The 14637-nt window shown below is 46.5% G+C and overlaps 1 protein-coding gene across 3 annotated transcripts in view; it reads right to left on the reverse strand.

Annotated features, from left to right (window-relative positions):
* The window catches only part of LOC137341248 (putative uncharacterized protein MYH16), a 314830-nt gene that overhangs the window by 209601 nt on the left and 90592 nt on the right, over window positions 1–14637 (reverse strand). For all 3 annotated transcript variants that reach the window (XM_068004337.1, XM_068004334.1, XM_068004335.1), the window contains one exon: window positions 13550–13777. In XM_068004337.1, coding sequence (XP_067860438.1) covers window positions 13550–13777 — 228 coding nt within the window. The remainder of the gene's footprint in view (window positions 1–13549; window positions 13778–14637) is intronic.

Genomic DNA, 14637 nt, shown 5'->3' on the forward strand with positions numbered 1-14637 from the left:
CGGTGGATTATCACACTGTCTGGTGCGGTGGGGTAACAGACTGTCTGGTGCGGTGGGGTAACAGACTGTCTGGTGTGGTGGACTATCACACCGTCTAGTGCAGTGGATTATCACACTGTCTGGTGTGGTGGATTATCACAGTGTCAGGTGTTGGTGGGGTATTAGTCTGTCTGGTGCAGTGGCTTATCGCATTGACTGGTGTGGGTCCGTCAACCCACTCTCTGGTGCGGTGGGTCATCAGACTGTCTGGTGCAGTGGGTTATTACAGAGATTGGTGCGGTGGCATATCACACTGTCTGGTGAGGTGGATTATTACTCTAATTGCTGCGGTGGGTTATCACATCGTCTGGTGCAGTGGATTATAAAACTGTCTGGTTCGGTGAATTATCCCACTCTCTGGTGCAGTGGATTATCATACTATCTTGTGCGATGGGGTATCAGACTGACTGGTGTGGTTGCGTTAACACACTGTCTGGTGCGGTGGGTAATCTGACTGTCTGGTGCAGTGGGTTATCACAGTGACTGGTGCGGAGGATTATCACACTGATTGTTGCAGTGGGTTATCACACTGACTGGTGTGGTGGGTTATCACACTGACTGGTGTGGTGGGTTATCACACTGACTGGTGTGGTGGGTTATCACACTGACTGGTGTGGTGGGTTAACGCACTGACTGGTGTGGTGGGTTATCACACTGACTGGTGTGGTGGGTTAACGCACTGACTGGTGAGGTGGAATATCACACTGTCTGATGCGGTTGGTTATCAGACTACTTGATGCAGTGGGTTATCACACTGAATGGTGTGGTGGGTTATCTCAGTGACTGGTGCGGTGGGTTATCACACTGACTGCTTTTCTTTTTATTCGTTCATGGGATGTGGGCGTCGCTGGCGAGGCCAGCATTTATTGCCCATCCCTCTGGTGCATAGGATTACCACATTGATTGGTACGATTTGTTATTAGACTGACTGGTGAGGTGGATTATCAGACTGACTGGTGCAGCAGTTTATCAAGCTGACTGGAGCATGTATTAAAACAATGACTGGGGACGTGCATTATCACACTGACTGGTGTGTTGGGTTATCGTACTACCTGGTGTGATGGGTTATCACACTGACTGGTGCGGTGGATTATCACACTGAATGGTGTGGTGGGTTATCAGACTGTCTGGTGCGATGGGTTTAAGACTGTCAGGTGTGTTGGATTATCACATTGTCTGGTGAGGTGGATTATTACTCTAATTGCTGCGGTGGGTTATCACATCGTCTGGTGCAGTGGATTATAAAACTGTCTGGTTCGGTGAATTATCCCACTCTCTGGTGCAGTGGATTATCATACTATCTTGTGCGATGGGGTATCAGACTGACTGGTGTGGTTGCGTTAACACACTGTCTGGTGCGGTGGGTAATCTGACTGTCTGGTGCAGTGGGTTATCACAGTGACTGGTGCGGAGGATTATCACACTGATTGTTGCGGTGGGTTATCAGACTGACTGCTGTGGTGGGTTATCACACTGACTGGTGTGGTGGGTTATCACACTGACTGGTGTGGTGGGTTAACGCACTGACTGGTGAGGTGGAATATCACACTGTGTGGTGCGGTGGGTTATCAGTCTGTCTGGTGTGGTGGATTATCACACTCTCTGGTGCGGTGGATTTTCACAATGTCTCATGCGATAGGTTATCACACTGACTGGTGCAGTGGATTATCACACTGTCTGGTGCGGTTGGTTATCAGACTACCTGATGCAGTGGGTTATCACACTGAATGGTGTGGTGGGTTATCTCAGTGACTGGTGAGGTGGGTTATCTCAGTGACTGGTGAGGTGGGTTATCACACTGACTGCTGCGGTGGGTTATCAGAATGTCTAGTGCAGTGAAGTATCAGACGCTCTTGTGCGGAAGGTTATCACACTGACTGATGAGATGGGTTATCACACTGAATGGTGAGGTGGGTTATCACACTAGCTAGTGCGGGGGATTATCACACTCTCTGGTGCGGTGGGTTATCACACTGTATGGTGAGGTGGGTTATAAAATTGTCTGGTGCAGGAGTTATATAATTGTCTATAGGGGTGGGTTATCACACTGTCTGGTCAGGTGGATTATCACCCTGATTGCTGCGTGGGATTATCACACTGTCTGGTGTGGTGGGTTAATGCACTGACTGATGCCGTGGTTTATCACACTGACAGAGGGTGTGCGTTATCACACTGACTGGTATGGTCGGTTAGCACATCGACTGGTGCACTGGGTTATCACAGTGACTGATGCCGTGGTTTATCAAACTGTCTGGTGCGTAGGATTACCACACTGATTGGTACGATGTGTTATTAGACTGACTGGTGAGGTGGATTATCAAACTGACTGGTGCAGCAGTTTATCAAGCTGACTGGAGCATGTATTAAAACACTGACTGGGGAAGTGCATTATCACACTGACTGGTGTGTTGGGTTATCGTACTAGCTGGTGTGATGGGTTATCACACTGACTGGTGCGGTGGATTATCACACTGAATGGTGTGGTGGGTTATCAGACTGTCTGGTGCAGTGGGTTTAAGACTGTCAGGTGTGTTGGATTATCACACTGGTGCGATGGATTATCACACTGTCTGGTGCGGTGGGTTACCACACTGATTGGGGGCATGCGTTATCACACTGACGTGTGGTGGGTTAACGCACTGACTGGTGTGGTGGGTTATCAGAATGCCTGGTGCAGAAGGTTATCACACTAGGTGGTATGGTGGGTTATAACACTAGCTAGTGTGGCGGGTTATCACAATAGCTGGTGTGTTGTGTTAACACACTGAATGGTGTGGTGGGTTATCACACTGACTGGTGCGATGGGTTATCACACTGACTGATGCGGTGGATTATCTGACAGTCTGGTGGGGTGGATTATCACACTGACTAGTGTTGTGGGTTATCACATGAGTTGGTGTGGTGGGTTATCACACTGAATGGTGAGGTGGGTTATCAAACTCGTCAGTGTGTGGATTTATTACACTGTCTGGTGTGGGGGGTTATCACATTGATTGATGCAGTGGGTTATCAGACTGTCTGGTGCGGTAGGTTATCTCACTGTCTGGTCAGGTGGGTTATCACACTGTCTGGTGTGGTGGATTATCACACTGATTGGTGCAGTGGGTTATCAGACTGTCTGGTGCAGTGGGTTTAAGACTGCCAGGTGTGTTGGATTATCACACTGTCTGGTCAGGTGGATTATCACTCTGATTGTTGCGTTGGATTATCACACTGTCTGGTGCGGTGGGTTATCACACTGACTGTGGGCATGCGTTATCACACTGACAGGTGTGGTGGGTCAACGCACTGACTGGTGCGATGGGTTATCAAACTAGCTGGTGTGGTGGGTTAACACACTAGCCGGTGTGGTGGAATGTCACACTAACTGGTGCGATGGGTTATCACACTGACTCGGGGCGTGCGTTATCACACTGACTGGTGTAGTGGGTTAATGCATTGACTGGTGCGGTGGATTATTACACTGTCAGTTTTGGTAGGTTAAGACACTGACTGGTGAGGTAGGTTATCACAATGACTGGTGCATCGTCTTATCAGACTGTCTGGTGCAGTGGATTATCAAACTGTCTGGTGCAGATGGTTATCACACTAATTGGTGAGGTGGGTTATCACACTGACTGGTACGGTGGTGTATCATATTGACTGGTGTGTTGGGTTATCACACTAGCTGGGGTGGTGGGTTATCACACTGTCTGATGGGTTGGGTTATCACATTGACTGGTGCGGTGGATTATCACACTGTCTGGTGCAGGGGGTTATCAGAATGTCTGGTGCAATGGATTATCTGACTGTCTGGTGTGGACGGTTATCACATTGACAGGTGATTTGTGTTATCATACTGACTGGTACGGTGGGTTATCATACTGATAGGGGACGAGCATTATCCCACTGACTGTTGTGTTGGGTTAACGCACTGACTGTGCGGTGAATTATCACACTGACTCGTGCAGTGTATTATCACAATGACTGGTGCGGTGTGTTATCACACTGACTGGGGGCGTGCGTTATTATAATGACTGCTGTGGTGGGTTAATGCACTGACTGGTGTGACGGATTATTACATTGTCTGGGGGTGTGCGTTATCACACTGACTGGTGCGGTGGATTATCACACTGACTGGTGAACTGAGTTATCACACTGAATGGTGGGGTGGGTTATCACACTAGCTGGTGTGGTGGGTTATCACACTCTCTGGTGTGGTGGGTTATCAGGCTGTCTGGTGCGGAACGTTATCACACTAGCTGGTATGTTGGGTCCTCACAGTAGCTAGTGTGTTCGGTTATCACACAGACTGGTGCGTTGGGTTATCAGAATGTCTGGTGCAATGGATTATCAGGCGGTTAGGTTTGGAAGGTTATCACACTGACTGGTGTGATGGGTTATCAAACTAGCTGGTGTGTTGCGTTATCACACTAGTTGGTGTGGTGGATTATCACACTAGCCAGTGTGGTGGGATATTGCACTGACTGGTGCGATGGGTTATCACACTGACTGGTGTAGTGGGTTAACGCACTGACAGGTACGATGGATTATTACATTATCAGTTGTGGTGGGTTATCAAACTGACTGATGAGATGGGTTGCCTTATCAGACTGTATGGTGCAGTGGATTATCACACTGAGTGGTGAGGAAGTTTATCACACTGAGTGGTGAAGTGGATTACCGCACTGATTGGTGCAGTGGGATATCAGAGTGACTGGGGGCGTAAATTATCACACTGACTGGTATGGTGGTTTAACGCACTGACTGGTGCAGTTTGTTATCATACTGACTGGGGGCATGCGTTAACACACTAGCTAGTATGGTGGATTATCACACTAGCTGGTGTGGTGGAATATCACACTGACTGGTGCGATGGGTTATCACACTGACTGGGGGCGTGCGTTATCACACTGACTGGTGTAGTGAGTTAATGCACTGACTGAAGGCATGCATTATCACACTGACTGGTGAAGTGGGTTAATTGCACTGACTGGTGCGGTGGATTATTACACTGTCAGTTTTGGTGGGTTATCACACTGACTGGTGCAATGGGTTATCAAAATGACTGGAGGCATGCGTTATCACGCTGACTGGTGAAGTGGGTTAATTGCACTGACTGGTGTGGTGGATTATTATACTGTCAGTTGTGGTGAGTTATCACACTGACTGGTGAGGTGGGTTATCAGACTGACTGGTGCGTTGCCTTATCAGCCTGTCTGGTGCAGTGGATTATCAAACAGTCTGGTGCAGATGGTTATCACACTAACTGGTGAGGTGGGTTATCACACTGACTGGTACAGTGGTGTATCACACTGACTGGTACGGTGGTGTATCACACTGACTGGTGTGTTGGGTTATCACACTAGCTGGGGTGGTGGGTTATTAGAATGTCTGGTGCAGTGGATTATCTGACTGATGCTGAAGGTTATCACACTGACAAGTGAGTTGGGTTATCATACTGACTGGTGAGGTGGATTATCATACTGACTGGTGTGGTGGGTTATCACACCAGCGAGTGTGGTGGTTTATCACACTGACAGGTGTGGTGGGTTATCACGCTGACTGGGGAGATGCATTGTTCCACTGACTGTTGTGTTGGGTTAACACACTGACTGGTGCAGTGGATAATCACACTGACTGGTGCAGTGTGTTATCACACTGATTGATGCAGTGTATCATCACACTGACTGGGGGCGTGCGTTATCGTACTAACTGCTGTGGTGGTTTAATGCACTGACTGGTGCGGTGGATTATTACATTATCTGGGTGGGGCATGCATTATCACACGGACTGGTGCGGTGGATTATCACAAAGTCGGGTGCAATGGTTTATCACACTGTCTGGTGCGGAGGATTATCACACTGATTAGTACGATGTGTTATTAGATTGACTGGTGAAGTGGGTTATCACACTGATTGGTGAGTTGGATTATCAGACTGATTGGTTTAGTAGTTTATCAAACTAACTGTGAATATGCGTTATCACACTAACTGGTGCTGTGGGTTATCAAACTAACTGGTGAGATGGGTTATCACACTGATTGGTGCGGTGAGTTATCACACTTTCTGGTGTGGTCGGTTATCACACTGACTGGTTCGGCGGGTTATCACACTGACTAGTGTGGTGTATTATCACACAGACTGGTGCAATGGGTTATCAGACAGCTTGATGCAGTGTGTTATTATGCTGTCGGGTTCGGTGGGTTATCGCACTCTCTGGTGCAGTGGGTTATCTGGCTGTCTGGGGCGAAAGGTTATCACACTGACCGTTAAGTTGGGTCATCACACTGACTGATGCGGTAGATTATCATACTGACTATCATACTGAATACTGCAGTGGGTTATCACAGGGTCCGGGTCATGCATTATCACACTGATTGTTGCGGTAGGTTATCACACTGACTGGGGGCATGCATTATCACACTGACAAGTGTTGTGGGTTAACGCACTGGGATTATCATACTGTCTGGTAGGTGGGTTATCACATTGACTGGGGGGCGTGCGTTATCACACTGACTGGTGTGGTGGATTATCACACTGATGTAGTGGATTATCAGACTGTCTGGTGTGGTGGGTTATCACACTGTCTGGTGCGGTGGGCTATCAGACTATCTGTTGTGGTGGACTACCAGACTCTCTGGTGCGGTGGATTATCAGACTGTCTGGTGCAGTGGATTATCAGACTGTCTGGAGCAGAAGGTTTCCACACTGACTGGTGAGGTGGGTTATCACACTGTCTGGTGCAGTGGGTTATCACACAGTCTGGTGTGGTGGGTTATCACACTGTCTGATGCGGTGGGTTATCAGACTATCTGGTGTGGTGGATTATCAGAATGTCTGGTGTGGAAGGTTATCAAACTGACAGGTTGGGTGGGTTATCACAATGACTGGTGCATTGCCTTATCAGACTGTCTGGTGCAGTGGATTATCAAACTGTCTGGTGCAGATGATTATCACACCAACTGGTGAGGTGTGTTATCACATTAACTAGTATGGTGATTTAACACACTAGCTGGTGTGGTACGATAACACACTAGCTGGAGTAGTGGGTTATCACACTGACTGGTGGGTTATCACACTGTCTGCTGCGGTGGGTTATCACACTCGCTGGTGCGGTGGGTTATCAGACTGACTGGTGGGGTGGGTTATCACTCTGACTGGTGCAGTGGGTTATCAGAATGTCTGGTGCAGTGGATTATCTGATTGGTGAGGAAGGTCATCATACTGACAGGTGAGTTGGGTTATCACACTGACAGGAGATGTGCTTTATCCCACTGACTGGTGAGGTGGGTTATCACGCTGTCTTCTGCAGTGGGTTATCACAATGACTGGTGCGTTGCCTTATCAGACTGTCTGGTGCAGTGGATTATCAAACTGTCTGGTGCAGATGGTTATGACACTAACTGGTGAGGTGGGTTATCACACTGACTGGTGTGGTAGTGTATTACACTGTCTTGTATAGTGGGTTATCACACAAACTAGTGTGGTGATTTAACACACTAGCTGGTGTGGGAGGTTAACGCACTAGCTGGTGTGGTAGGTTATCACACTGACTAGTGGGTTACCACACTATCTGCTGCGGTGGGTTATCACACTGTCTGGTGCGGTGGGTTATCAGACTGTCTGTTGGGGTGGGTTATCACACTGACTGGTGCGATGGGTTATCATACTGACAGGTGAGTCGGGTTATCATACTGACTGGTGAGGTGGTTTATCACACTGACTGGGGTTGTGCGTTATCCCATTGACTGATGTGGTGGGTTAATACACTGACTGGTGTGGTGGATTATTACATTGTCTGGGGGTGTGCATTATCACACTGACTGGTGCGGTGGATTATCACATTGGCTGGTGCGGTGGGTTATCACACTGTCTGTTGATGTGGGTTATCACACAGACTGGAGCAGTGGATTATCACCCTGTTGGGTGCAGTGGGTAATCACATTGTCTGGTGCGGTGGCTAATCACAATGCCTGGTGCGAAGGATTATCACACTGATTGGTGTGCTGTGTTATTAGACTGACTGGTGAGGTGCGTTATCAGACTGACTGATGCGGTAGTTTATCTAATTAACTGGGGGGGCGTGCATTATCACACTGACTGGTGTGGTGGTATTATCACATTGACTGGTGCGTTGGGTTATCACACTGACTGGTGTGGTGGTATTATCACACTGACTGGTGTGGTGGGTTATCAAACTGACTGGGTGCGTGCATTATCACGTTGCCTGTTGTGGTGGGTTAACGCACTGGCTGGTGTGGAGGATTATCACACTGACTGGTGTGGTGGGTTATCATACTGATTGGGGAGTTGGGTTATCACACTGACTGGTGAGGTGGGTTATCAAACTGACTGGGTGCGTGCATTATCACGTTGCCTGTTGTGGTGGGTTAACGCACTGGCTGGTGTGGAGGATTATCACACTGACTGGTGCAGTGAATTATCACACTGACTGGTGCGGTGTGTTATCACACTGTCGGGTTCAGTGTGTTATCACACTGTCGGGTTCAGTGTGTTATCACACTGTCTGGTGCCGTGGGTTATCAGACTGTCTGGTGTGGAAGGTTATCACACTGACAGGTGAGGTGGGTTATCACACTGACTGGTGTGATGAGGTATCACACCCTCTGGTGCGGTGAGTTATCACACTGTCTGGTGCAGTGAGTTATCATAATGTATGGTGTGGTGGATTATCACAGTGACTGGTGCGGAGGGTAATCACACTGGGTGATGCAATGAATTATCACAGTCTGGAGCGCTGAGTTATCAGACTGTCTAGTGCGGTGGGTTAACACGCTGTCTGGTGCAATGGTTTAATCGTAGTCTGGTGCAGTGGACTATCACACTGTCTGGTGCGATGAGTTATCAGACTGTCAGGTGAGGTGCGTTATCACACTAGCTGGTGAAATGGATTTTCACACTGACTGGTGAAATGGATTTTCACACTGACTGGTGCGGTGGGTTATAACACTGACTGTGTGGTGGGTTATCAGACTGTCTGGTGCAGTGGGTTATCACACTGTCTGGTGTGGTGGGTTAACACACTGTCTGGTGTGGTGGATTAACACACTGTCTGGTGCGACGGTTTATCACACTGACTGTTGTGGTGGGTTATCACACTGTCTGGTGAGGTGGGTTATCACACTGATTGGTAGAGTGGGTCATCACACTGTCTGGTGCGGTGTATTATCAGACTGTCTGGGGGGGGTGCATTATCACACCAGTTGGTCCGGTGAATTATCACACTGACTGGTGCAGTACGTTATCCCACTAGTTGGTTCGGTCAATTACCACTACAGCTGGTGCAGTGGCTTATCACATTGATCTGTGCCACATAAGAGACTGTTAACAAAAATTGGAATGCATGGAATTGGAGGCAACCTATTGGCTTGGATAGGGAACTGCATAGGAGGTAGGAGGCAGAGAGTAGGGATATTGGGTATGTACTCAAATCGATAGGATGTGACTAGTGGTGTCCCCCAGGGATCTGTACTGGGGCCACAGATTTTCATTATATTTATAAATGACTTGGATGAAGAAATAGAGAGCTGTATCTCTACATTTGCTGACGACACTTAGTTTGGTCAGGTCATCCACTTTGGACCTAAGAAAGATAAATCAGAGTATTTTCTAAATGGTGTGAACCTAGGAACTGTGGATGAGCAGAGAGATTTAGGGGTCCAAGAACAGAAACCACTAAAAGCTAATGGACAGGTACAAAAAATAATTTAAAAGGCTATTGGAATGTTGGCCTTTATCTCAAGAGGGTTGGAATACAAATGGGTGGAAGTTATGTTACAGCTGTACAGAGCTTTGATTAGACCCCATCTGGAGACTGCATTCAGTTCTGGGCACCGCACCTCAGGAAGGATATATTGGCCTTGGAGAGGGTGCAGGGCAGATTCATCTGAATGATACCGGGGCTAAAATGGTTCAATTATGAGGACAGGTTACACAGACTAAGTTTGTATTCCCATGAATATAGAAGATTAAGGGGTGATCTAATTGAGGTGTTTATGATTAAAGGATTTGTTAGGGTAGATAAATTGAAACTATTTCCTTTGGTGGGAGAGTCCAGAACAAGGGAGCAGAACCTTAAAATTAGAGCTAGGCTGTTCAGGGATGATGTCAGAAAGCATTTCTTCACACAAAAGTTAGTGGAAATCTGGGACTCTCTTCCCCAAAAAAGCTGTTGAGGCTGGGGGTCAATTGAAAATTTCAAAAATGAGATCGATAGATTTTTGATGGGTAAGGGTATTAAGGGTTACGGAACCAAGGCGTGTAGATGGAGTTATGTTACAGATTAGCTATGATCTAATTGAATGGCAGAACAGGCTCGAGGGGCTGAATGGTCTACTTCTGTTCCTATGTTTCCTCTCACACTGACTGGTGCAGTGGATTGTCACACAGACTGAGGTCGCGAGTTATAACATTATCCTTTTAGCTCTAGAACTTCAATTTAAATGCAGCCCGTACTGATGAAACAGTCTCTTCTCTATGCTGGCTGAGAGCATTCAAATTGAAATGGGTTTGGCTTCTGAATTACTGTCTTACTACATTACAACAGTGACTACACTTCAAAAACTACTTTGTTGGCTTGAAGCGCTTTGGGAAGTCCTGAGGTCATTAAAAGCGCTTTATAAATGCAAGTTCTTTCTTTTCTTTCACTCGAAAAGACAACAAAGAGCTCCCCCAGTGGCTTTGATTAAAAAGTGGTGAATACCTGAGCCATCAAGACCAGGAAGGTCCCACGTTCTGAGCTGACACTAGCTAGGGTGACGGTAGGGATGCTTCAATTAGCCACGGTTAGGGAGGAAAAAAATCAGGCAGAGCTGCTGCTCCCAGTCACTATCTAGTGACCTGCTGGAGGTGTGGACATGCTGATGGACCAGGGTAGCATTAGGCTCGGAAGTGACGTCCACCAGAGAAAACAAAATTCAGCTACCACTGCATATTCTTGCAAATCATGAAAGCATTCACTTTTGTTTCACTGATTGCAGCGTGTAATGAATTTTATTTCCAGAACAAGAAAGTTAACCTTTATGATAGAGTCAAAACGGCAATATAAGCTCGAAATTACTGCTGCTGACAACAGCAGATGGACAGTTAAGCACCTTGGAATGTCTCCTACATTCAACACGTTGTTGTTGTTGTTGTTGTTTGCATGTGCCCTTTGTTAACCCATTTATTATAAATGCATTAACACCTCTTAAACTAGCAGAGGAACGTCATATGAAGGTGTTAATTGTATGTCCCTAATTGTCGCCACCTGCTATTTGTATTTTAAGGTTTTAAAAACAGAACCTTGTTGCAATGTGCAGCAGGTTGATCAACATCTTAAAATAATAAAGACGGGGGAATCTTTTGGGTGGGACCCCTTCATTGGGACTTGGCTCTGAGGTTTTGTTTCAATGACACTGCTTCACCCTTATCCCTTGCCGTGAAGCCTATATTCAGAGTTGCTTTCGAGCTATTGGCTCTTTTGAAGCTGCTGCTCAGTTTTTTTGCTAGTTTTCTAGGCTGGCATGTGAGGTCAGGTAGCACAAGAGAAAAATGTATCCCGTAAAGATGCACCACAAACAGATAGAACGTGGAGTGTACGGGCTTTCAGCTCTCCTGCTGTGAAACTTTAAAAAAACAGAAACAATTGTTCATCGTCGCTGGGTCAAAATCCTGGAACTCCCTTCCTAACAGCACTGTGGGAGAACCTTCACCACACGGACTGCAGCGGTTCAAGAAGGCAGCTCACCACCACCTTCTCAAGGGCAATTAGGGATGGGCAATAAATGCCGGCCTTGCCAGCGACGCCCACATCCCATGAACGAATAATAAAAAAAGGAAAGTTACATTTCAGGATGATGCTGTTAAGACCACACTTATTGCTCCTCCCTAGTTGCCCTGAGAAGGTGGTTGTGGGCCTTCTCTTGGAATCGCAGCAGTCTTTGTGCTGATGGTGCTTCTACTATCTTTGTACAGAAGTAGAACTAGCATTTTGAAAACTCACAGCAATACGCCTGCATGGAATATCTCAGCCTCGTTCTATCTTCGCTTTCTCTTGGATATTGTCATATAAATTCCCCTGACGGCTGCATGATGTGGATTATGGTAGTTAGTCACGCAGCCCAGAGAGGAACCAGATTCTATCCTTTCTCTGTGCTGAGTTAGCTAAGGTCAGCTGTGGTGACTGAAGGGGGTGCTGCAACTAGCCTCGTGTCGCACCTGGGCTAAAGAAGGGAAATAAATCAGTCAGGGTTCCTACTTCTGGCTGCCAATCAGTGTTCTCTGCTGCCAACATGATACGGGTGGACGTGATGCCCGCTGTGGTCAAATAGCCTGCTCATGAACAAGGAATGGCCACTCTGGATGAGGGAAGTACAGTCGTCGGATTTCATGACTCTGTGAATCCCTACACAGTGCGTACTCAATCATAGTGTCATAGGCAGGTGCCGATTGGTGCGCACATCCAAGAAGGAGGGAGGGAGAAAAAACCTAAGGGCCGGTCAATACTATTGTACATCTCCTAATAGACCAGCATTGATGGAAGATTTATTTCCTTGGGATACGAATGATGCTGGCAAGACTGGAGAAAATTACGGGGAGACTGAGAGACAAACAGAAGGTCAAAAGTGATAAAATGAATTAGAAACAAAACTGGAAAATGAAAATGAAATTAAAGGGGCCTTGCTCTTAAAGCAGTACTGAGCGAACATTTTCTTTTCAGAACATGATTGCGAACGCCCAGTACATCTGCATCATCGAACCACTTGCATGTGACCCCCTTACAATCAACACGATATCCAGCTGTTCTGCCTTTATTTCTATCCCAAACAACAAAAAATAAAAACAAGTTCGGCCAATACTTTTTTAAAAAAAAGACAGCGCCCCTTTAATTACGTAAAGGGTTAATGATTTTTGGACCAGTTACTGAAGCAGCACTCATTCTAACTATATAGATGACCTTTAAGTGGTGATCCTATTAACGGATTGGGCATCAATTCAAACAAATCGCTTTGCTGACAAAATCCAAATCTAATAGTTAAAAAATAAGTTATTCAAAGAAGATTTATTAAGTTCTGAATTAATCAGGTGATGTATTAAATTTTCCCCTTCACTAATGCATAAAAATGCAGCTTGACTGCAGATAAGTGCTTACCTGTTCAGGCATTCCCTAATCTAATCACACACTGTGGTGCATTGGAAATTCCCCACCGACTCCCATTGTACAAAATTCCCGATTCAACTCTAATAAAGCCCTTGCCCCGGCTTCGTGTTCCCTAAATGATTACTTTCAAGTACAGGAATGCGCTGTCACATCCCACCCCGAGATACATCACATTTTTAGAAGGGTCATCGCTGCGATGGACTTGTTCCCCTTTTGTTTACACTCAGCTGCTGATTAAATGATTAATGGGTGCTGTGCTATCAATTTGGCCCTTTTGCCTGTAGTTTATCGAGATTCTAATCCAAGCACAGTAATTTCCTTGGCCAACTAGTTATCGGGTTTCAACTGTGTACCAAACACCACCCACCTGCTTCTCCGTCTCCACTTTGACCAGCGTGGACTCCAATTCTTCAATGTCTGTCCTGAGGTTACAGCACTCAGACTCCAGCTTACATTTCTGGGCATTCAGCTCAGTGGTGCAGATCTCCTCCTCCAGCAGCCGCTCGTTCAGCTCCACGACCTGCGACTCCAGCTCGAGCTTCACCTTCAGCAGCTGCGTGCAGTGCTGCTCAATGTCAGCGAGGTTCTCCTGCTCCTGTGAAGATGATTGGCAGCTGTTCAGGGCAGGACTCCGATGATTTACAGTTTGCATTGTCTCTGTGTGCATAGAATCAGGGGCTGTGTGTGTGTGTGTGTGCGTGTGTCTGTTTGTGTGTGTGTGTGTGTGTTTGAGAGCATGTGTGTGTGTGTGTGCACTCTTAGCATTCCTCACTAAATGAAGACCAGGTTAAAATTCAGAACAGGAGAGTTGACTGTGCAAAGAAAACTAGACTGCCGAGTCTCTATTCTGCACCGACAGATCCAGTTACAACATCAACACACGGAATAGCTCTACTCCGAAGGAAAATGAAAGCTCCCATCTTCTCAGATCTGTCATTTCAACCTAGCTTAACAGGGCAGCAGGAGATAGTGTCCACTCTGCAAGGAGCTACTTCATTCTGCACTACAGCCAATTGTTCAAAACAATTGTACACTGTTCTTTAAAGGGCGTTAGATGCTTTTGCAACTGTACAATGAAATCCAAGTGCAGAGCTTTCCATAAATGTGTCTGTGCTGCTAATAATGGTTATGTTCCATTTGCCTTCTCTCTCTCTATACTTGGCAAACGGCCAAACAAAAGGAGCCACCACACATGCAGAATGTTGCCTCTAGACCGCAGCAGGTATAGCCAAGGAGACAAATGGAAACACTTTTTTTTTCTGTAACCATTTCAATACCCAAATACTTTTAATAATATTCTCACAGGGGCAGGGAATACATAACCAAATGACAATTGCGCTTCTAAAAAGCGACTTTCACCAACAGGGCCTCTTTTAAAGTTACGAGGGACTGCCGTTCAACTTTAAGCTTCCTTATGTTTATGGATGTTGCTGTTTTAAAAAAAAAGCAATGTTC

This window comes from Heptranchias perlo, chromosome 23 (assembly GCF_035084215.1).
Source record: "Heptranchias perlo isolate sHepPer1 chromosome 23, sHepPer1.hap1, whole genome shotgun sequence".
NCBI lineage: Eukaryota > Metazoa > Chordata > Chondrichthyes > Hexanchiformes > Hexanchidae > Heptranchias > Heptranchias perlo.